The 18,342-nt window shown below is 42.0% G+C and overlaps 7 protein-coding genes across 11 annotated transcripts; 4 read left to right on the top strand and 3 right to left on the bottom strand.

Annotated features, from left to right (window-relative positions):
* Nucleotides 1–18: 18 nt before the first annotated feature.
* Nucleotides 19–1,137, top strand: LOC108115930 (tRNA-uridine aminocarboxypropyltransferase 1). Its single transcript, XM_017227566.2, has one exon. The coding sequence runs from the start codon at nt 98–100 to the stop codon at nt 1,082–1,084; it is 987 nt and encodes a 328-aa protein (XP_017083055.1). The 5' UTR covers nt 19–97; the 3' UTR covers nt 1,085–1,137.
* Nucleotides 1,080–1,636, bottom strand: LOC108115931 (signal peptidase complex subunit 1). Its single transcript, XM_017227567.2, has 3 exons — nt 1,524–1,636; nt 1,323–1,469; nt 1,080–1,262 (listed from the first exon to the last, which is right to left on the bottom strand). The coding sequence occupies exons 1-3, from the start codon at nt 1,545–1,547 to the stop codon at nt 1,140–1,142; spliced, it is 294 nt and encodes a 97-aa protein (XP_017083056.1). The 5' UTR covers nt 1,548–1,636; the 3' UTR covers nt 1,080–1,139.
* A 195-nt stretch (nt 1,637–1,831) lies between these two features.
* LOC108116108 lies at nt 1,832–4,184 on the bottom strand. Of its 2 annotated transcripts, none has more exons than XM_017227829.2 (4): nt 4,084–4,184; nt 2,806–3,166; nt 2,490–2,557; nt 1,832–2,433 (listed from the first exon to the last, which is right to left on the bottom strand). In XM_017227829.2, exons 2-4 carry the CDS (start codon nt 3,129–3,131, stop codon nt 2,072–2,074), a joined length of 756 nt encoding a protein of 251 aa, XP_017083318.1. In that variant the 5' UTR covers nt 3,132–3,166; nt 4,084–4,184; the 3' UTR covers nt 1,832–2,071. The 2 variants fall into 2 exon arrangements, with proteins under 2 accessions (XP_017083318.1, XP_017083319.1); XM_017227830.2 differs by having other exon boundaries at nt 4,010–4,172.
* Nucleotides 4,185–4,612: 428 nt separating this feature from the next.
* On the top strand, nt 4,613–4,957 carry LOC121530365 (protein Diedel-like). Its single transcript, XM_041819336.1, has one exon. It carries the CDS (start codon nt 4,613–4,615, stop codon nt 4,955–4,957), a length of 345 nt encoding a protein of 114 aa, XP_041675270.1.
* Nucleotides 4,958–6,890: 1,933 nt separating this feature from the next.
* On the top strand, nt 6,891–7,235 carry LOC108115905 (protein Diedel-like). Its single transcript, XM_017227540.1, has one exon. The coding sequence runs from the start codon at nt 6,891–6,893 to the stop codon at nt 7,233–7,235; it is 345 nt and encodes a 114-aa protein (XP_017083029.1).
* A 1,410-nt stretch (nt 7,236–8,645) lies between these two features.
* LOC108116043 (F-box/LRR-repeat protein fbxl-1) lies at nt 8,646–12,872 on the top strand. Of its 3 annotated transcripts, XM_017227740.2 has the most exons (8): nt 8,646–8,729; nt 9,100–9,139; nt 9,536–9,763; nt 10,897–11,221; nt 11,285–11,903; nt 11,960–12,127; nt 12,190–12,393; nt 12,452–12,872. In XM_017227740.2, the coding sequence occupies exons 3-8, from the start codon at nt 9,680–9,682 to the stop codon at nt 12,585–12,587; spliced, it is 1,536 nt and encodes a 511-aa protein (XP_017083229.1). In that variant the 5' UTR covers nt 8,646–8,729; nt 9,100–9,139; nt 9,536–9,679; the 3' UTR covers nt 12,588–12,872. The 3 variants fall into 3 exon arrangements, with proteins under 3 accessions (XP_017083229.1, XP_017083230.1, XP_017083228.1); XM_017227741.2 differs by lacking the exon at nt 9,100–9,139 and having other exon boundaries at nt 8,650–8,729; XM_017227739.2 differs by lacking the exons at nt 8,646–8,729; nt 9,100–9,139; nt 9,536–9,763 and adding an exon at nt 10,384–10,628.
* Nucleotides 12,774–17,887, bottom strand: LOC108116041 (protein TRC8 homolog). Of its 2 annotated transcripts, none has more exons than XM_017227738.2 (7): nt 16,902–17,887; nt 15,604–16,174; nt 14,855–15,395; nt 14,618–14,792; nt 14,205–14,386; nt 13,942–14,142; nt 12,774–13,883 (listed from the first exon to the last, which is right to left on the bottom strand). In XM_017227738.2, the coding sequence occupies exons 1-7, from the start codon at nt 17,317–17,319 to the stop codon at nt 13,542–13,544; spliced, it is 2,430 nt and encodes an 809-aa protein (XP_017083227.1). In that variant the 5' UTR covers nt 17,320–17,887; the 3' UTR covers nt 12,774–13,541. The 2 variants fall into 2 exon arrangements, with proteins under 2 accessions (XP_017083227.1, XP_017083226.1); XM_017227737.2 differs by having other exon boundaries at nt 14,205–14,401.
* Nucleotides 17,888–18,342: the final 455 nt, after the last annotated feature.

Below are 18,342 nucleotides of genomic sequence, written 5' to 3' on the forward strand. Positions count from 1 at the left end.
GGCCATATCAGCTGTTTGTTATCGATAAATTGTTTGCTTATTTCTATTAGAAATTTGTTATCTTTATTTTGGATATTTAGTTGGGATTTTCGCAAAAATGACGCATCCTTTGGAGGTGGAGCAGCGAACCCGCAAGTACCCCTTTGTAAATATGCGGATTTCAGACCATTCGATATTGGATACCATCGAGGGACGCCACAATTGCAAGTCCTGCAATCGGTCCCGGAAATTCTTCTGCTACAGCTGCTACATACCGGTGGGGGAGCTGGAGGATCAGGACGTGCTGCCGCGTCTTGAGCTGCCACTGAAGATAGATATCATTAAGCACAAGAAGGAAATTGATGGCAAAAGTTCGGCGGTACATGCAGCGGTTTTGGCGCCGGAACACGTGCGGATCTATACATTTCCGGAGATCCCAGATTACCGGGAAGAACCAGGAGTGGTTCTTATATTTCCCAGTGCCACTTCCTTGACAGTTCCCCAGCTTTTCGAGAGAAATGTCCAACTGCAGATAGGAGATAACTATGGCCTGCCAAAGGGTCACCATATGGGCACCATGCTACGCAGAAGAATGGATGAAGTGGAGATCCAGGATCCCCATTCAAAGGATCAGGAACCATCCGAAAAGAAAACCTGGACCCTAGATAACCTGCCCATCCGTCGGGCTGTCTTCATAGACAGCACATGGAACCAAAGTCGTGGGATCTATGCGGATGAGAGGATTCGCAGCCTACGAACTGTAGTTCTACAAAATAGATTATCCCAATTCTGGCGACATCAGAGGGGAAGTCCACGTTGGTACCTTGCTACTATAGAGGCCATTCATCAGTTCCTCCTGGAAGTCCATATCAATGCCTGGGGCCTTAATAGGGAGTACAGAGGACTGGATAATCTCGAGATCACAGAAGGCTTTCATCAACTGGCGGAGCCTTTGAAATCAGTAGCTCCCATCGAGGATGTGGGCAGGGAATCTCCCTACAACGGACAATATGACAATCTGTTGTTCTTCTTTGCCAATATGTACGATCTCATCCACAAGTACTACGATCATAATGATCTGATATCCTACCGGCGACCCATTTAGTTTTTCTAAGTATTTATATTGGATAGTGAGAAATACACGTTATTGTTGGCTAAGACTACTTCTTCTTCTTCTTGCCCTCGTCACCGGACTCGGAACTGGAGGACTTAGCATCCGTATCGATGGGCTTTTGCCATTTCAGGGCGTTGCGACGGTACAAGGGCCAGGGTGGAATGGTAATCTGGGAAGAGGTCATTATGCGGTTTTACAAATTAAAAACTAAAATTATACAAGATCTCACCAAGGAGGAGAGCACAAATCCGGCTCCCAGAATGTAAACCGTTTGCGAAAATTGCTGCACAAATGCTCCGTAAATCAGTCCAACGACTCCGAAGAATGTGATGATAAAGCGGGACCAACGCTCCGCCTTTCCCTGACCAGCAAAGTCCTGAGATAAGAATGTTTATTATATTGATTTAATATATTGAATATCACCACTCACCATATGTGTCTGAATATCCAGCATTTTGAGATAATTTATCCTTTCAAATTATCAATTTTCACGTAAACAATTCGGTTTGCGGCACGTCAGCATATAAATAGTGTGACCGTTGCTATAAAGGAATACCTCAGAAACGCCATGCAAAATATACCAGATTTTGTACTTTCTGATTCTAACTGGGTACAAATACCAATCAGATTTAACTTAAAATTGTACCTTATTGAGGAAATTGCCTTAATTCGAGTTTTAAATGTTAATAATCATCTTGAGATTATAAACCCATTTCAAAATTAAACACAAAACCAGAATTTGAAATGATATCTCGATTTAATCAATCGTTCGTTGTTCATACATTTATTTGTACAATGTTTTTGAATGGCGGTTTGAACCGTGGACGTAATCGATATGTTTCTATCAATAAATAAGTGGCTCTTCGTAAGGCTACGGTTAAATATAAGGCGAATGTGCGAGCGGAATTTGGGTTCCTTTCCAATACGATGGGAGGCAGGATTTTCCAGCTCCTGTTGCTCCTGTAGTGCATGGCATCCTTAGACTCTGGCGTCCTTTGTGCGTCGCAGATGGACGATATTGATCACGCTGATGATCACCCAGGCCACGAAAGCTATCCAAGCGAAGACCAGAGTGAAATATAGACTTGCAGCTGTGTTGATACGGCCATAGCGCCTCCGTTCATAGGACACGCTCTCCACCAGATAGTCCATGAAATCGAAGATAGCAGCACACGAGAGGCGTGACTTGATCACGGGCACTATGTTGCCCACTCCCTGGATTTCCTTCAGAAGAGATTCCCTGTACTGCTTGCAGGTCACCTCGAATCCGTCCGTGAAGATGGCAGAGTAGATCAGTTGGTAGATGGCCATTATCACCGAGATCACGGTGGCAGGAAGCCCTGAAAAACATATTATCATTACTATCATATATTAAGGTTTATTTCAAGATACTCACAATAGTAGGGCGAGAGGCCGTCTGGAGTTAGTTCGGACTCGGTGGTCACTACAATCATGTCACCAGAGCTATTGGGAAGAAAGGAGTAGTATTAATGGAAGTAGTTATGGTTTCCCAATCTACATTAAGTATTCATTAAAGAATCATATTCTTTGAGAAACTTTGCCATTTTTTAATTGTTTTATTGGGGCATATTGCATATAACTGCGTTACTCATCCGCAGAGTGGTCATCATTAGCATAGACGCCCCATGTTGGCGAGCATGCCGATTAACCCACTTGACCCCCAGACACCAGATCGGAATTAGAATGCTTACCGCTGCCGGATGGTGGCCGTGCCCGCCTTGGGCTTGCCACGCCCGATGCACATCCGATACCCGTGATAGAGGGCCAGCACCACGGCGAACAGGAGGGGCAGCACGAGTCCGTAGGTGGCATAGTGGCAGTAGGCGATGTTCCCGCCCTCGAAGCTGTTGTACGTGCTCCTGCTGTGCAGTACACATCCGCAGTTGGTGTCCGGACAGGCGTTCAGCACGTACTGCCAGTGCACCCAGGCCACTGCCGACGAGATGCAGCAGATCACCGAGGACACGATGGCCAGAGGGTACAGATAGGACAAAGCTCGCTCTGCGTAGTACGACATATTGAAGACTGGTGGACCGATCGATCGTGAAGTTCCTGAATATAGTAAATAAGTATAATATAAAGATTACGCCATCCAGCAACCAGTTTCTTAAATGTTATTATAAAGCTACTCCTAAAATGTCCAAGCTTTATTTAATTTTGAAATAATATTCAAATATCTTCAGTCTTATTAAGTAATTTGTGGGGTAGTCAGTCAATTGGGTTAAACCTAATTAATTGCCCACTTTTCGAGCTCTCTAATTCCACATAATTGTAATTACAGACAATTCGTGTGCAATTGCTTAAGAGCAGGTCGAATTTCATTTTAAATTTTCTTAAAGGGGGAAGACCACTTTTTCTTTTAAAACTTCTATTACTATGATTTTTAAATATATAAATAAAATGTAAATATATAGAGAATTACAGACTTTAAAATGAATGTGCAATAACGAGTATTGTACAATGTAAATGTAAATTATAGATTTTAGTAAATTATAATACATAATACCATAATACATGACCACTCCTAATTACTTAAAATCTCAGCTAGATCGTGTTAAAAATCTGCTAATTGCAACACTTTTGTCTTTGCACAAAATTAAGAAAAGATAAATACCTAAGTTAAAGCGTTACAGAATATTGTTTATATTAAAAGGGTTTTGAAATGATAATAACAAAACTCCAAAAGCTATCGATTTTACAACAACAACTCGTTGGGCGTCTGTCTTCAAAACACACAAACACATGCACAAAATGGGTTGCAACGCGCACTGTACCAAATATAAACAAACTGTATTGTTTCTCTAGTTATTCTAGATTTTCAGTTAGACAGCTCACATCCAGTTAGCAATAGTTGTTAAATGTTTATTAGACGGTTTTTGGTATCACATTTCTTACAGGATTTAGGTATTAATAACAAAACTTCACTGCTGACACACGCCCGCACACAGGCGCACTGCAGTCACACCTACGTTTATCGATATCGCCGTGAGAGAGAGAGGCGCAGCTGCAGCGCGTAGAGAGAGAGCAACAACAACCGAACGGTTGAGAGGTAACTTAACGACTGAAATAAAACTGTTGTTATGGCAATGGTTTCTGATCAGAACTGGCATTCTGATTGGGGAGCGCAGTGGCATTACCCTGAAGGCGGGGTGTAGCTTTAGCCACTAGCTAAGCGCATCTGGCAACGCCAAATCGTTTGAATTCAAATTTTAATTCCGTTAAAATTAATAATACGTTAAATTAACAGTCTTCCTTGAAATCGAGAAAAGAAATGCTGATTTAAGCTTCATTTTCGCTTATCTCAGTTTAAATCAATGCTACATAAGTTTCCCCTCTGCTATATTTTATATTTAAGAGCAATTCCTCGAAACTTCGTTGTTATCAATATTCCGAAAACTTTTTCTAATTTTTACAACCTTAGCAAAAAGTTCCCATTTAAATCATATAAAATCGCCATTTCCCGAGATGAAATTATCAGATTTCTGAAACCACCTAACGATGAAATCATCAGCAGTTACTCTCCTGCTCATCGGGATCTGCTTCCTGGCCCTGGTAAACAAGTCCAACGCTGTATGTTGTGTCACCAAGGAAGAGCTGACCTATAAGATGAGCAAGGGAGAGTGTAAGGATGTCGGAGGATATGGAAACAATCCCCAAAGGTGTACAGTCCTGATCTGCGCCGATGGGATGGCCCAGGTGGGCATGTTTTGTGGCCGATCATCGTGCAACCTCTTCGGCTGCAGCTGCGATGGAGGATGCTTGGAGGGCAACTGGAGCCAGAGCTTTGTCTATAAACACAGTTATTACGGAATTGAAATAATTAATGTTAAAAGATATCTTTGATGTGAGATCTATGTGCAAATTTGGAGAAATAAACATATTTTTGATTTTTTAACAAATATTTTCCACCTTCTCAAAGTTGTGGTATCTTGAACTGGAGCTAGGGTTTAAATTATAATAATCTTTAATTCTAATTTTCCTTATCTCAGTTCTAATCAAAAGCTGCATAAGCTTTGCAGTCTCTATATTTCCTATTAAAGTAAAATACCTAGGAAATGTGCTGTTATCAATATTCCAAATAACTTTTTCATTTTTTGCAACCCCTGCAAACAATTTCCCAATTGAAATCATATAAAATCCCTATTTCCTGAGATGAAATTATCAGTTTTCTGAAACCACCTAACCATGGAATCACCAGCAGTTACTCTTCTCCTCATCGGGATCTGCTTTCTGGCCTTGGTCAGCAAGTCGAACGCTCAAATCTGCTCCACAATGGAACATGTGACCTTTAAGATGAGCAGGGGAGAGTGTAAGGATGTGGGAGGATATGGAGAAAATCCCCAAAGTTGTTCAACTATAATCTGCGCCGATGGGAAGTCCCTGGTGGGGAGGTGCTGCTGCCGATCATTTAGCAGTCACTGGGGTTGTAGCTGCGATGGAGGATGTTTAGAGGGCAACTGGAGTCAGAGCTTTGTTCTTAAAAACAGTTATTACGGAATTGAACTTCTTGATGTTAAAAGATATTATTAATCTATGCAAAATTGGTGAAGTATACATATTTTTGGTTTTTCGAATAAATATTTTCCACCTTATCAAAGTTGAGTTCTTTTGAATCGGAGTTAGGACTAGGATAATATCTGTATGGACAACGCCCACTAGAGATGTGCGCTTCTGTTGGCCTGCAGCCACGGGAAGAGCCGTTTACTGACTGCAAAAGTCTAAAAATTCGATTTCTAATAAGCATTTGGGAAATAATACTGCTTAAGAGCAGTTTCATTTCACATTTTCTAAAAGGGTTAATATTTCAAAATATAAATAAAAAATTATATATAAAAACTAGCATTCTATGAGTACCTCCTAAATAAAGAAAGATAAAGAAATGTATTAATTAATTATATATCCCTTGAGCTAGAGAAAGAACCGCATCTTTAAGTTTGATTTACCTTATCTCAGTTTTAATCAAAATTTGAATCAGCTTTGCAGCCGCTATATTTCCAATTAAAGTAAAATACCTAGGAAATGTGCTGCTATCAATATTCCAAATAACTTTTTTCATTTTTTGCAACCTCTGCAAACAATTTCCCAATTGAAATCATATAAAATCGCTATTTCCTGAGATGAAATTATCAGTTTTTTGAAAGCAACCAACCATGGAATCACCAGCAGTTACTCTCCTCCTCATCGGGATCTTCCTTCTGGCCTTGGTCAACACGTCAAGGGCTGAATGTTGCTTTACCAAGGAGGAAATAACTTATAGGATGGAACAGGGAGAATGCAGGGATGTCGGAGGAAATGGGAAAAGTCGCAACGAGTGCACAATCATGATCTGCGCCGATGGATTTGCCAAGGTGGGCACATATTGTGGCCAATCTTCTTGCAACATTTTTGGCTGCAACTGCGATGGCGGATGTTTAGAAGGCGATTGGAGCAAAAGCTTTCTCGAGAAACACAGTGATTACGAAATCGAAATCCTAGATGTTACCAGATATTTTTGATCTGTCAGATCTACCTACATATATGAGAAATGGTTAAATAACCATTAGTTATCGTTTCGATTTTCCAATAAATGTTTTGATTCTTAAAAAAGTTGTGTTTTCTTGAACTAGAACAGCTTTAATCAACAGCTGAATCCGCTTTGCAGTCTCTATATTTCCTATTAAAGTGAAATACCTTGGAACTGTGCTGTTATCAATATTCCAAATAATTTTTAAATTGAAATCATATAAAATCGCGATTTTCCGGGATGAAGTTATCAGTTTTCTGAAAGCAACCAAAAATGGAATCACGAGCAATCACTATCCTCCTCATCGGGTTCTGCTTCCTGGCTTTGGTCAACAAGTCCGACGCCGTATGCTGCCGCGCTAAGGAGGAATTGATCTTTAAGATGAACAAGGGAGGGTGCAAGGATGTCGGAGGATATGGAGAAAATCCGCACAGGTGCAGAATCGTAATCTGCGCCGATGGATTTGCCCAGGTGGGCATGTACTGTGGGCAATCATCTTGCAACATCTTCGGTTGCAACTGCGATGGCGGATGCTTGGAGGGCGATTGGAGCCAGAGCTTTGCCTACAAACATAGTTACTACGGAATCGAACTCATAAATGTAAAAAGATTCCTTTGATCTATCTAAGATCAAAATGAGTAATAAATGAGTAAAATATACTTATTTTTTTATTTTTGAATAAATATTTTCTGTCCCATTAAAGTTGGTTTGCTTGAACTAAAGCTAGAATTGTGCGGAAAGAAAATCAATTTAAAAATGAATCAAATTTCTTAATATATCAAAACCAGCATCTTTCCTCTTACGGAATTTGAAACTTTATATTTGCCAGTAGTTTCTTACTAGTTTGAGACAGTCTGGCAACGCTTAATCGTTTGAATTCAAAGTGAATTTCCGTTAATCGTAAAAATAACTTATATATCAAGAGCTTTTAACATTTAATAAATAAGGAAAAATTAATAAATTCACATATGTGTTATATAAAACTATACTCAAGCTGGAATTACAGCCTATCTCAATTTTAATCATTTCTGCATATTTGACATTTTCGAATTAAGTACAATTCCTCGGAACTGACCTGTTATCAATATTCCGATTCTTTTGATATTTGAAAACTTGGCAAATTACAATTTACAATTAAGTACAATTCCTCGGAACTGACCTGTTATCAATATTCCGAATAGATTCTTGGCAATAAGTTCCCATCTCAAATGTTATAAAAGTGCGATTTCTCTAGGGAAAAATCTTTAGTTCTCTTAAAAATTCAAGTCATGGAATCATCATTAGTTACTGTCCTTCTCATCGGGATGTGCTTCCTGGCTTTGGTCAACAAGTCCGACGCCGTATGCTGTCACACTAAGGAGGAAATAACCTACAGGATGGAACACGGAGCATGCAAGGATGTCGGAGGATACGGAAATGATCCCGACATGTGCACAATCCTGATCTGCGCTGATGGATTTTACCAGGTGGGCATGTACTGTGGGCCAAGCGATCTTGCAACATCTTCGGCTGCAACTGCGATGGCGGATGCTTGGAGGGCGATTGGAGCCAGAGCTTTGTCCAGAACCACAGGAATTACGGAATCACAATTATTAAAGTTAACAGGATGCTTTGATCTGTCTAAGTTCTGTACAAGAAGCGGGTGAAATATTAATTACTAGAAGCCTTTTTTGATTTTCCAATAAATCTTTCGTTTCTTATCCAAATCTTTTGTTTTTAACTATACTACAGCTATTATGTACGTGATACATGTAATATTATAATATCTGTATGGCCACGCCCCCTAGAGATGTACGCCTCTGTTGGCCGGTCGCCATGGGAAGAACATTTGCCATGTCTGCCGACTGCGCCAAATGACGCCTGCACTCGCTCTTTGAGCAGAGATCGTCCCCCAATAACCCCTCCATGTCTATATATCCACATCCAACTATCCCCTATCCCCCTATCCACCCATATAATACGACCAACTAGCCGAGTGGATTTTGGCATAAACTATTTTCCGCGGACGCCTGATTTTCTCAGTTGCCAGAGAGTTGTGGAGCCGTCAAGAACGCGGAAAATTTCGACCAATTGATGCCGTAGAAACCAGCGGTTTCCGCCGGATTCTTGCCAGTAATTTGCCATCGAAGAAGTGAAAACTCAAGTGCAATTTGCCAAGTATTCGCGACCCCCGTCATTGTTGTGCGAAAGTTACGAAATTGCATTTTTTGTTCGGCGATTCTCGAGCATTGCACTTGCATCCTCATCATCAATTTGCAACCAAAACCAGGCGAATCCGCCTATCGCCTATAAATAACCCAGGCAAAAAGGGTGAACACAATTTTGATGTGTACCTCTGCTCGCAAATCAAAAGATCACCACAAAAATGTTCACTAAATTTGCATAATTCGCCTGTGCAAATTGTTGTTATTTCGCTATTTTAAACTTAAGGCAACAAGTAATTAATTAATGGCTTTTGTTCTCGTGTTCGTTTATATTGTAGAGTGGGTCTAACGATTTCCTTTGATCAATTAATCAAATGGGTAATTACGTTCTTGTATTCTGTGTAGCTTTTAGCCGGATTTCGATAGTGCTTGTGGCTTAAAATAGTTTCTGTACTTGAAAAATATGCTCATGGAATGTACATATCTGTTGTCTTTTCGGCATTAAACAAATAAATATTTTCCCATATTCAGTTTGCCAAATTAAACAAAAATAATTTCAGTCTATAATGTCTATCCTAAAATTTGAAAATCATTGAAAATTTTGAAAAAATGTAGGGGAACATAATCTTTTAAAGTTGCTTTCTTAATAAATATTACTTATTAAACTTAAAAGTCTTGTAAACTAAATCCTTATAAACTAAAAAACTGCATGACTAATCGGGGAAGCCTCGCAGAAATCGCCATTTCATGAATGAATGCTCGTGCTACTTATAGAAAGCGCCTGCAAAATATTCCCACAACGACACAAGCCGGCATATTTCCCATAGATAGAACCAGAGCCACACGGAACCAGACAAACTATATATTATAGAACAGAAAACACACAAAGTTTCCAAGGGTTAGAAAACAGTGCCCACGATGGATAATTGGAATGTTTTGGCAGCGCAAACCTCATCCCAGGCCATCGGACTCCACGACTCGGGGGTGGTGAGGACGCGACTGGTAAGTGCCACATACATGCATAGTGGATGTACATAGCTATAGTAAACAAAACAAACCCAGCCGACCGATCGCGTATATATAGAAATCTTGGCAACAAACAACATGCGTCTTTACTTGCACTGAGAAATAAATATATAGAAAGATACTTTTTTGAAACATTTCTTACTTAGAAACTTTTTGGATAAGGGCTTAGGAATCAATTAATATCAATATTTGGTTAGTTATAAACAATTTAATATATACTTTTATAAAAGTTTATAAGGAAAACTTAATCATCTGTAGTACTTTATATCTCATACATCACTAAAATCTTTCCAACCTCCAAAAAAGGAAAAATAACAAAAACTTTTGTCATAAAGCGTTGCCTACTTTTTGACTCCCCTTAAAGGGACTTTTAATCTCTAATGTGTTTCTCTTGGTGCACCACTGGGTGGGTGTTTTGGTGGTCGGCTGGTTCTGGGAGAGTGCGTAAGTGGTGCGGGGCCGGCGAACAGCTGATGCATCCGAGACAGATCTGCCACTGCTCTCGTTACTAGCGCTCGTCTATAAATAGGAACCTGATTCTCTTGAGTCTATTGCCTGGCGGTTCTTTTGGAGATTCCGATGGCAATGTCGATGGGAATCCGTCTCGCAGTAGCGCGAAAGTAGCTCAGTCCGACGGATATTCAGCTGGCGAACCAGACCACGCGTAGTTTTCCCCCCATTTTTTACCTATATTTTATATAAGTGCTTTCGCATCACCTCGATACATATTGAAGTGGCCTAAGGAATGGATATTTCCACCGATATCTGGGGTCAGCTGGCCGTCGAGGCCTCGCAGGTGTACCTTTCCGATGGCACAGTTCGCAGTCCCTTCGCCGATACGGTACGACGATTTGGAGCTATTACTTTGAGATTAACTCATCTGACCAAAAACTAGGAGAGAGTACTTCTCTGAGAAAAAGAAAAGCACTCGAAGTGAAAATATTTATAAAATATGTGATCCCACATGAACACATATGTTAAATTATATAGAAGTGGATCAAAGCGTTTCCTTCACAGCGATCTTAATTATTTAAACTTAAAAATTAATGAGAAAATAAAATTATCAGTATATATATATTACACCTTTCTAATACATTTCTCACCCGCAGACCATCGAAAAGCTGCCCGACAAGGTGCTGCTGCACATCTTCTCGTATTTGTCGCACCGGGAGATCTGTCGCCTGGCCCGGATCTGTCGTCGATGGCGCCAGATTGCCTACGATACCCGACTATGGAAGAATGTGTCCCTGCGCCCAGAGGTCTCTGGACTTCACGTGGGCTCCCTGGAGATGCTGCTTCAGCTTATATCCGTGAGATTCGGTCCAACGCTGCGCTATATTGAGCTGCCCATTGAGCTCATCACGCACACGGTACTCCACGAGCTGTCTGCCAAGTGTCCCAATCTCACCCACATGCTGCTGGACTTCTCCACGGGTGAGTATTCCACTAATTCAGTGCTAAATTTTAATTATTAATAAATTTATGAAATATTTTTAGCCATGCAGCTGCACGATTTCAGCGAGATGCAGGCCTTTCCCACCAAGCTGCGCTATATGTGCGTCTGCCTGTCGGAAGTGATCTTCATGGAGGGCTTCATGCGCAAGATCTACAACTTCATAAACGGCCTGGAGGTGCTCCACTTGATTGGCACCTATGAGAAGTGCGAGGAGGAGGAGGAGGAAATCTACGAGGTCATCAACGTGCATAAACTGAAGTCGGCCACTCCTAACTTACGTGTGATCAATCTGTACGGCATCAACTTCATCGACGACTCCCACATCGATGCCTTCAGCTCCAACTGCATCCAGCTGGAGTGTCTGGCTGTTAACTTCTGCAACAAGGTCACTGGCTCCACTCTGAAGACCTTGATCCAGCGATCCAAGCGACTGACCTGTTTGCTGATGAATGGCACCAGCTTGAAGTCGGAGTTCGTGATGCAGGCCGAGTGGGACAAGTGCGCCTTGCAGGAGCTGGACATTACGGCCACGGACCTTTCCCCGGAGTGTTTGGTGGATATGCTTACTAGGATTCCTAGCTTGAAGTTCCTATCAGCCGGACAGATCAATGGATTCAACGATAGTGTACTTAAGCAGTGGATGGAATCGGGAACTACCAGGTGGGATGAAACTTTTTACTCCTAGTATCCTTCTTTCTTAACGTTAATCCTTTTAGATCCCTCATTTCCCTGGACCTGGACTCATCAGACAACATCTCCGATGAAGGTCTTCTTAAGTTTATACAGCGCCAGGGTCATCAGCTGAGCGCTTGCTGCCTCTCGGGAATGCCCCACATCACAGATCAACTATGGATGAGCATCCTTCCTTTGCTAGGCAACTGCAAGTAAGTTAAGTTAATTAATAATACTATTACAATATTAATCCCATATTATTCCTATCCTTCAGGATCATTGTCATGGGCACTGCTGAGAAACTGGGCGTCAATATCCATGTGGACCAGTTGATGGACACCATTGCCTCGAACTGCGGCAACTTGGAGCGTTTGGAATTGCGTTGGGATCCGGATAACCTGCGATTCTCAGACAAAAGCCAAAAGGCGATCGATATTCTACGTGTCAAGTGCCTCAAATTGCGATGCATGGTGCTCAGGTGAGTTTCCTTAGTAACTAATTCTATAGATTTTTGTGTAACTTTATGGAACTTCCAGCGATGGTCGCTATTATGAGACGGTTAAGGCCAACTTTGAGCGTGCCGATCGTATCACCGTGGTTCGCACCACCACCTGTTGTCGGGTGTCACCTTACCATCTGCTCCGCAACTACAATGATTTGATTTTCAACTAAGGAAATAATGTGGACTGTAAATATAGAATGCGTTTCAAAGCTGAAAGATGGTTAAGATGTCCAAGAAAACGTTGGTTACTCTTCCAGCTTTGAAAGGCACTGTAAATCGTGTTAACCGAAACAGCCACAATTCTAGTCAAAAGTCAACACAAAAATTGTTTCTGTGTGTTTTCGCTTACATTAGACTGTTTTTAATGTTTTCTGTATTTTCCGCTTCTTTCGTTTAATTACATTAAATCTAAATAAACGTACATAGGTAATTTAAATAAAAAAAAACAAAACAAGGATTCTCTTATTCAAGTTATTTTTACATTACAAAATTATACAACGCAATCATTTGTTTCGCTCTCATTTTTCATCTGTGCTGATTTCGTGTTTTGTTTTTAACTAGATTTACTTGGTAACTTGATTAAATCATTTTCAGACTTCACCACATAAAATGTTTGTTTATCGTTTTTGTTTTTTGTTTTTTTCTTGTTTTTTTTATCCGCTGATGGTATTTTTACACTGCTTTTATCCGCTGCAAACTTAGGGCTACATTTTTTTGTGTGTGTTTCAACATTTTTGGATCAACTTTTACCATAAACTTAACGTACATAGATCTCTGGTTCAATTATCGTCTCATTATCGATCAGCGCGCTATTATATGCATGGTATATAATTTAGTTAAGCATGGCTGCGTGTTTTATATATATATACGTAAATGTCTGTGCATATGAGGATCAAGGGTGTGTGCTGTTTGGTTGTCATGTGTCTTGTGTGCTAGGGAGTGTGTGTGTCTTTGTGTGATAGGAATAGATTGCTCTTTAAAGGATTAGAGAAGCCTTGGTTTTCGCTACAAAGATTCGCAATTTTTACATAAGTACACTAACACACAGAACATTTCCAAGTAGTAAGATATATAAGAAAAACAAGGTACGCCGAGCGCTCCAGTTTCCGTCGATCCGATCCGATTTACTGCTGGTCCTGCGACATCCGGAACATGTGCGTCGTATTGCTGGCCGCAGCCGTGGCCACAGCAGCAGCGGATGTGGCCGTCGGCGGAGGCGGTTGGGCGGATGCTGAGATATAGCTGCTGTCACTGCTCCCGCTGGCGCTGATTCTCTGCGTGGCGTTGCTGGCAATGCTGCCCAGAGATCTCGCCTCTCCGATAGCCGCTGCTGACTCTACGATGGCTGCAGCTGCCTCGCCTCCGATCCGCACTGCTGCTGCATTGGAGGAAGTGGGGGCCACATCAGGCATCTCGACTGGAATTCGCTCAGGAGAGCGTCGCGGCGCACCAGCATTGTTTCCATCCTGGGGGATTAAGTTTTATATAAGTAAATATGTACATTATATCCTTTATTGTACTTACATCTCGCGGGTAGATACGTAGCGGCTGTTCAGCTTGGGCATCCGCCGCTGGCTCTGCATCATGGGCATTTTCTTCCGCCTTGTCTGTATACATCATGATCTCATGGCACAAGGGGCAGCGATCCTGGACATATAGCCATTTGCGAAGGCAGACGCCATGGAAGAAGTGACGACACCGCGTGATCTTGGCAGAATACATTTCCTAAATGGTAAAACGAAAGCTTGGTTAAATGCAAGAAATGGGTAATATAAATGGAAACTCACCTGATAGCAAATGGCGCAGACATCATCAAATGCCTGCAGCTGGGCAGGAGTTGCCTCTGGAAGAGCAGAGATCTTGTGGACCGCCGAACGCCGCTTCATGAAGACCGACCAGCCCGCCCGGGCCTCGCACCAGATATTAAAGTAGGCATGGATGCACATCATGATCGCTCTGATGGCGCCGCCTGTAGCATTTTGGGCTATCAAGTTATAGTTATCGATACACAAAATCAACCAAATAAAAATATTACATGCACACACAGAACAGAAAAGCTGGACGCGGAACAAGGTGGATCCGGATTTGGACTCGGATTCGAGTTCCGAGTCCGATGCACAAATGCCAATTTATTGCAGCGATGGTTTCGCTTACTCATGTGTTAATGTAACAAGGACAGGGGCGCTGGACGACAACTTACCCGATTCGAAGATTAGAATCCAAGCTCCATTGATGAACAGCAGGATGCCGAAGCAGAACTCCACCGAGTTGCCAAAAGCACGCACGTAATAAAGGTAGTCATCCAGCTTCTCCCAGAAGAACTGGCGCCGGGCATCCAGCAGGAAGAGTGTATAGGTAGCCAGCGAAACGAGCACCTAAAGAAGGTTATATTTATCATCTATCAATCTTGTACAGAAGATATCTAATGTTCACCTACCTTGACTATCACTTCGACGGAGAAGGCGGTAACCGCCAGCAACCAGGTGGAGATGGATCGCTGAGACCATAGGTAGTAGAGTAGGGACACGGGCATCACTACGAGGAAGGCGCAGACAGTGAGGGCGCGCACATGGCGTTTTCGTGAGGGATTCCTTGCCGCACTTAGCGACATTAAAATGGGTGAGACGATGTTGTGGAGGAAGTGAAGCAGAGCAGTCATCAGTAAGCACAGGTTCCGGCAGAGTCTTATGAAGCGTTTGTCCGGCGATAGGGAGGTTAAACCCGTCTGCAGAGCAAGGATATAGAAAAGCACTGCTGAGACAGTGCCCAGCGACTTCTCCTCGTCGTTGTCGTAGGTCAGCAGATACCACTGGAAGCCGCGTCCGATGTAGTGGCAGATCATCGAGATGACGCCAGTCATTCCTAAGACCGCCGTCAGGGTTTCACAGCCATCCACGAGCAGTTTCTGCGTAGCTGGCATCAGTTCCAGGGGCTCATCCGTCTCAGTGGTGGCCAAAGCATATCCGCCTTGAATTATTCTAGAAAGTTATGTTTATTATTAGATCAATATTTATTTCAGGAGGTTAATCAATCTATGATAACCTGATTGCTAAGCCATTAACGACTATCGAAATACAATGCGATTAATGGCCTTGTTCGACTGACACATTTACGGTCTAAATGCAAAAATTCGAACGTTCCATGTGCTTGATTAACATAAATTAATGAACTACCTCGGAAACCCACCTGATGGTCCAAAAGACCCTCAAAACATTGGGAACATTCAGGCGCTGCCATTCATTTTCTATGAGCGCCGACAGTCCAAAGTTGGACACAAAGTTCATGGCGTACTGGTATCCATTGTAGACCGTTCGACTGGCCTCCATGGCGCTATGCATCAGCGTGATCTTCGTGAGTATGATGGGTGCGAATCCGGCTACAACGGGCAAGTGCTGCGCCACTTTCGGCGGCAGTGGAAGCATGGCCACCAGAATTGGACTAGCGAATATGATGGGCATTGATTTCTGGAGCATCTCGAACCTTGGACCCAGATGGATGTAGGCAAACAGCATGCCCATGAACCACTGGGCCATCAGATGAGGCGCCAGCGACATGACCACCCCGCCCGAATCCAGTAATCTCGTGGTGTTCAGCGACATCAGATCCTCCAGTATGCTGGGACTCCGCTCCATCAGGGCCAGGGCACTGACATTGGACCAGTAGGAGAGGAAGGTGAGGCCCAGCGAGGTGAGGAACATGTAGACCATCACCAGGTGGCGGGTCCACAACATGAAGATGCAAGCGGCGGACAGGAAACCTGCAAAACCACGAAGATAATGAGTCAAGTATTTACGTTTTATTGGCGTCCAAAGTGCGCCCGATAAGCGGCCCTTGGAATTCTAGACAGTTTCGTCAGTAGGTCGAAAACAACGAACTTCCAATAATTTATTTGTTTACGTTTCGGGTTCGAGCTTACTGAAGGGAAATTATTCAATTATATGAAATTAATTATAATTAGTTGCATTTAATTTAGCTCTGCAAAAACTTTTTAAAAATCACAATGATAATTCTAAATGATAATTGAAAACTTTATGATAATTTGTTATCTCCTGTGGTGTGCTATCAACTTTTCCAACTTTAATTATTTTAATCGCTTAATTTGCTAAAAATACTCTAAAATTTTCGTAGCTAACGATGACTTAGTAACATTTTTCATAGTAAGGGCTAATTATAAAACATTTTCAATCAAATTTCGATCTGTAGTCTCTATAAAAGATAAACTAAATGTATACTTTCTACTTTGACATACTGAAATCGATGATGAAATAAAGTCGTTATTGTACATGGACTGGGCTTTTGATACTATGACGTGTATGTAACCTTTTTGGCAATAATTTTGGAACGGAGAAACTTTTATCATCTCTAGAAACATGAAGAAAATAAGTAAATTCCAGATCTTGAAAAGTATATCCCAGAAATGCGAGTTTAAAAAGTCCTAAACGGACTAGTAAGATTATATTTGTTCTTGGCTCACTCGAACTCACCAAACAGGCAGATGACGAACTTGACCGTGGTGAGGCTGAGGACTTCTGCCAGTGTTTGGTCATGGGACAGTTCGTCCATTAGGGTATTAAATCCGGAGCTGAGCATTCCATGAGTTTTAGCGGTTTTGGAGGCGTTATCGATACTCTGTTCGAGGGCAGACTGGACTGATCCAGAGGCGGATGTACTCATTTGGCCAAAGAACTCCTTGATGCTGGCGAAGGGATCTGGGTTGGGTGATGTACCTGGTGGGGGTTCCGTTGGCGGGGTATCGTTGGCAACTGTTTCTGGGCCACCCTTATCCGGATAGAGCCGCGTAGGCAGGCCCATGCCGATCTTTAAGATCTCATCAATGACCATCACCGGTGGAACGCGCATCATCACGTCCACCAGGCCCAGAACCTTTGTCCTCACGGACATGGTGGTATGTTTTTCCTCGTCTTCGACAGCTGTGATCTAGATCGGCTATAGTTTGCTGATCCCGCGTGAGTCGGCACTTATCGTGAACCAATCAAGCTCCAATCTGCATTTGTTGTGGATTTAGCCTTCGTCTTGGATTTCGCAAAAGTAAAAAAAAAAAGGGGAGAATGACGATTTGCGTTCGTGTGTGTGTCTCTGTGTGGGTTAGTTTGTAAACCGCAGAAAAAGCCTAGTTTTTAAAGGTAGGTTTCGTTTCGTTTAGTTTCGGCAGGTGCGTCGTTGTGTCCTCCGTTTTCTCTACACAATTTCCTTCGATTTAAACTTTACACTTTTCCTTTTCACAATTGGTTTTTGTTTTTCTCCTCTGCTTCTCCTCCTCCTTCTTCGACCCAGCTATCGATTGGCCCTGCTGTTTATCGGTGCCGCCAGTGTTGTCTAACGGCTTTCCCGTCTGGCTATCGATATCGATAGGCCTGGCCAGCTGTTCCCTTGGCGCTTTGTGGGCTTGCTGCTTGAATTTCCACTGGCATTCAAAGACTAAGATGGCGCGATAGAGCGTGTCGGTCTGGAGAACTAGAAATTTTGGTAATTTTACTTAAAACTAATTTCGAAAAGGTCTGGCATAGCCTTCTGATTGATAAGTTTACCATATTAAAATCAACTTTCACACTTCCAACTTAGGTTTTGGATAGCCTGGATTTTATCCGAATGTTAGTTTACAGAAATGTTAAAAAGTCGCAATGCCTACTGCTGCTGCAAGACTTATCGATAGGTAGTGTCTATGTTAAATTGGCGCGCTGTCTACGGAATTTAAATTTAATCAACGGCCATGGGATTGGGAATAGATAAATATACTTTAAAATGATGTATTATAAACATCATATGTTTGTAAGGGAAATTTATTTCTGTTTTTTAAATTTTAATTTACTAAAATATTTTCAAAACGCCTAAAGAAAAAGCAGATACATCGTTTCATATTAACATCTTAAGAATTTTTCTAAGCTTACAAGTTTTATGGAAATA

This window comes from Drosophila eugracilis, unplaced genomic scaffold, assembly GCF_018153835.1.
Source record: "Drosophila eugracilis isolate 14026-0451.02 unplaced genomic scaffold, ASM1815383v1 contig_616, whole genome shotgun sequence".
NCBI classification, from domain to species: Eukaryota; Metazoa; Arthropoda; class Insecta; order Diptera; family Drosophilidae; genus Drosophila; species Drosophila eugracilis.

Excerpts from the sequence above, each read along its gene's own strand:
- LOC108115930 (XM_017227566.2), top strand. The coding sequence starts at position 98 with ATGACGCATCCTTTGGAGGTGGAGCAGCGAACCCGCAAGTACCCCTTT.
- LOC108115931 (XM_017227567.2), bottom strand. The coding sequence starts at position 1,547 with ATGCTGGATATTCAGACACATATG. Across the intron at positions 1,470-1,523 it reads TGGATATTCAGACACATATG|GACTTTGCTGGTCAGGGAAA; the intron begins GTGAGTGGTGAT and ends TTCTTATCTCAG. Across the intron at positions 1,263-1,322 it reads GATTTGTGCTCTCCTCCTTG|ATTACCATTCCACCCTGGCC; the intron begins GTGAGATCTTGT and ends ACCTCTTCCCAG.
- LOC108116108 (XM_017227829.2), bottom strand. The coding sequence starts at position 3,131 with ATGTCGTACTACGCAGAGCGAGCTTTGTCCTATCTGTACCCTCTGGCC. Across the intron at positions 2,558-2,805 it reads ACGGCCACCATCCGGCAGCG|CTCTGGTGACATGATTGTAG; the intron begins GTAAGCATTCTA and ends TCTTCCCAATAG. Across the intron at positions 2,434-2,489 it reads CGGCCTCTCGCCCTACTATT|GGCTTCCTGCCACCGTGATC; the intron begins GTGAGTATCTTG and ends TATGTTTTTCAG.
- LOC121530365 (XM_041819336.1), top strand. The coding sequence starts at position 4,613 with ATGAAATCATCAGCAGTTACTCTCCTGCTCATCGGGATCTGCTTCCTG.
- LOC108115905 (XM_017227540.1), top strand. The coding sequence starts at position 6,891 with ATGGAATCACGAGCAATCACTATCCTCCTCATCGGGTTCTGCTTCCTG.
- LOC108116043 (XM_017227739.2), top strand. The coding sequence starts at position 10,533 with ATGGATATTTCCACCGATATCTGGGGTCAGCTGGCCGTCGAGGCCTCG. Across the intron at positions 12,128-12,189 it reads CCTTTGCTAGGCAACTGCAA|GATCATTGTCATGGGCACTG; the intron begins GTAAGTTAAGTT and ends CCTATCCTTCAG. Across the intron at positions 12,394-12,451 it reads TTGCGATGCATGGTGCTCAG|CGATGGTCGCTATTATGAGA; the intron begins GTGAGTTTCCTT and ends TGGAACTTCCAG.
- LOC108116041 (XM_017227737.2), bottom strand. The coding sequence starts at position 17,319 with ATGTCCGTGAGGACAAAGGTTCTGGGCCTGGTGGACGTGATGATGCGC. Across the intron at positions 15,396-15,603 it reads AGGGTCTTTTGGACCATCAG|AATAATTCAAGGCGGATATG; the intron begins GTGGGTTTCCGA and ends ATAACTTTCTAG. Across the intron at positions 14,793-14,854 it reads CCGTCGAAGTGATAGTCAAG|GTGCTCGTTTCGCTGGCTAC; the intron begins GTAGGTGAACAT and ends AACCTTCTTTAG.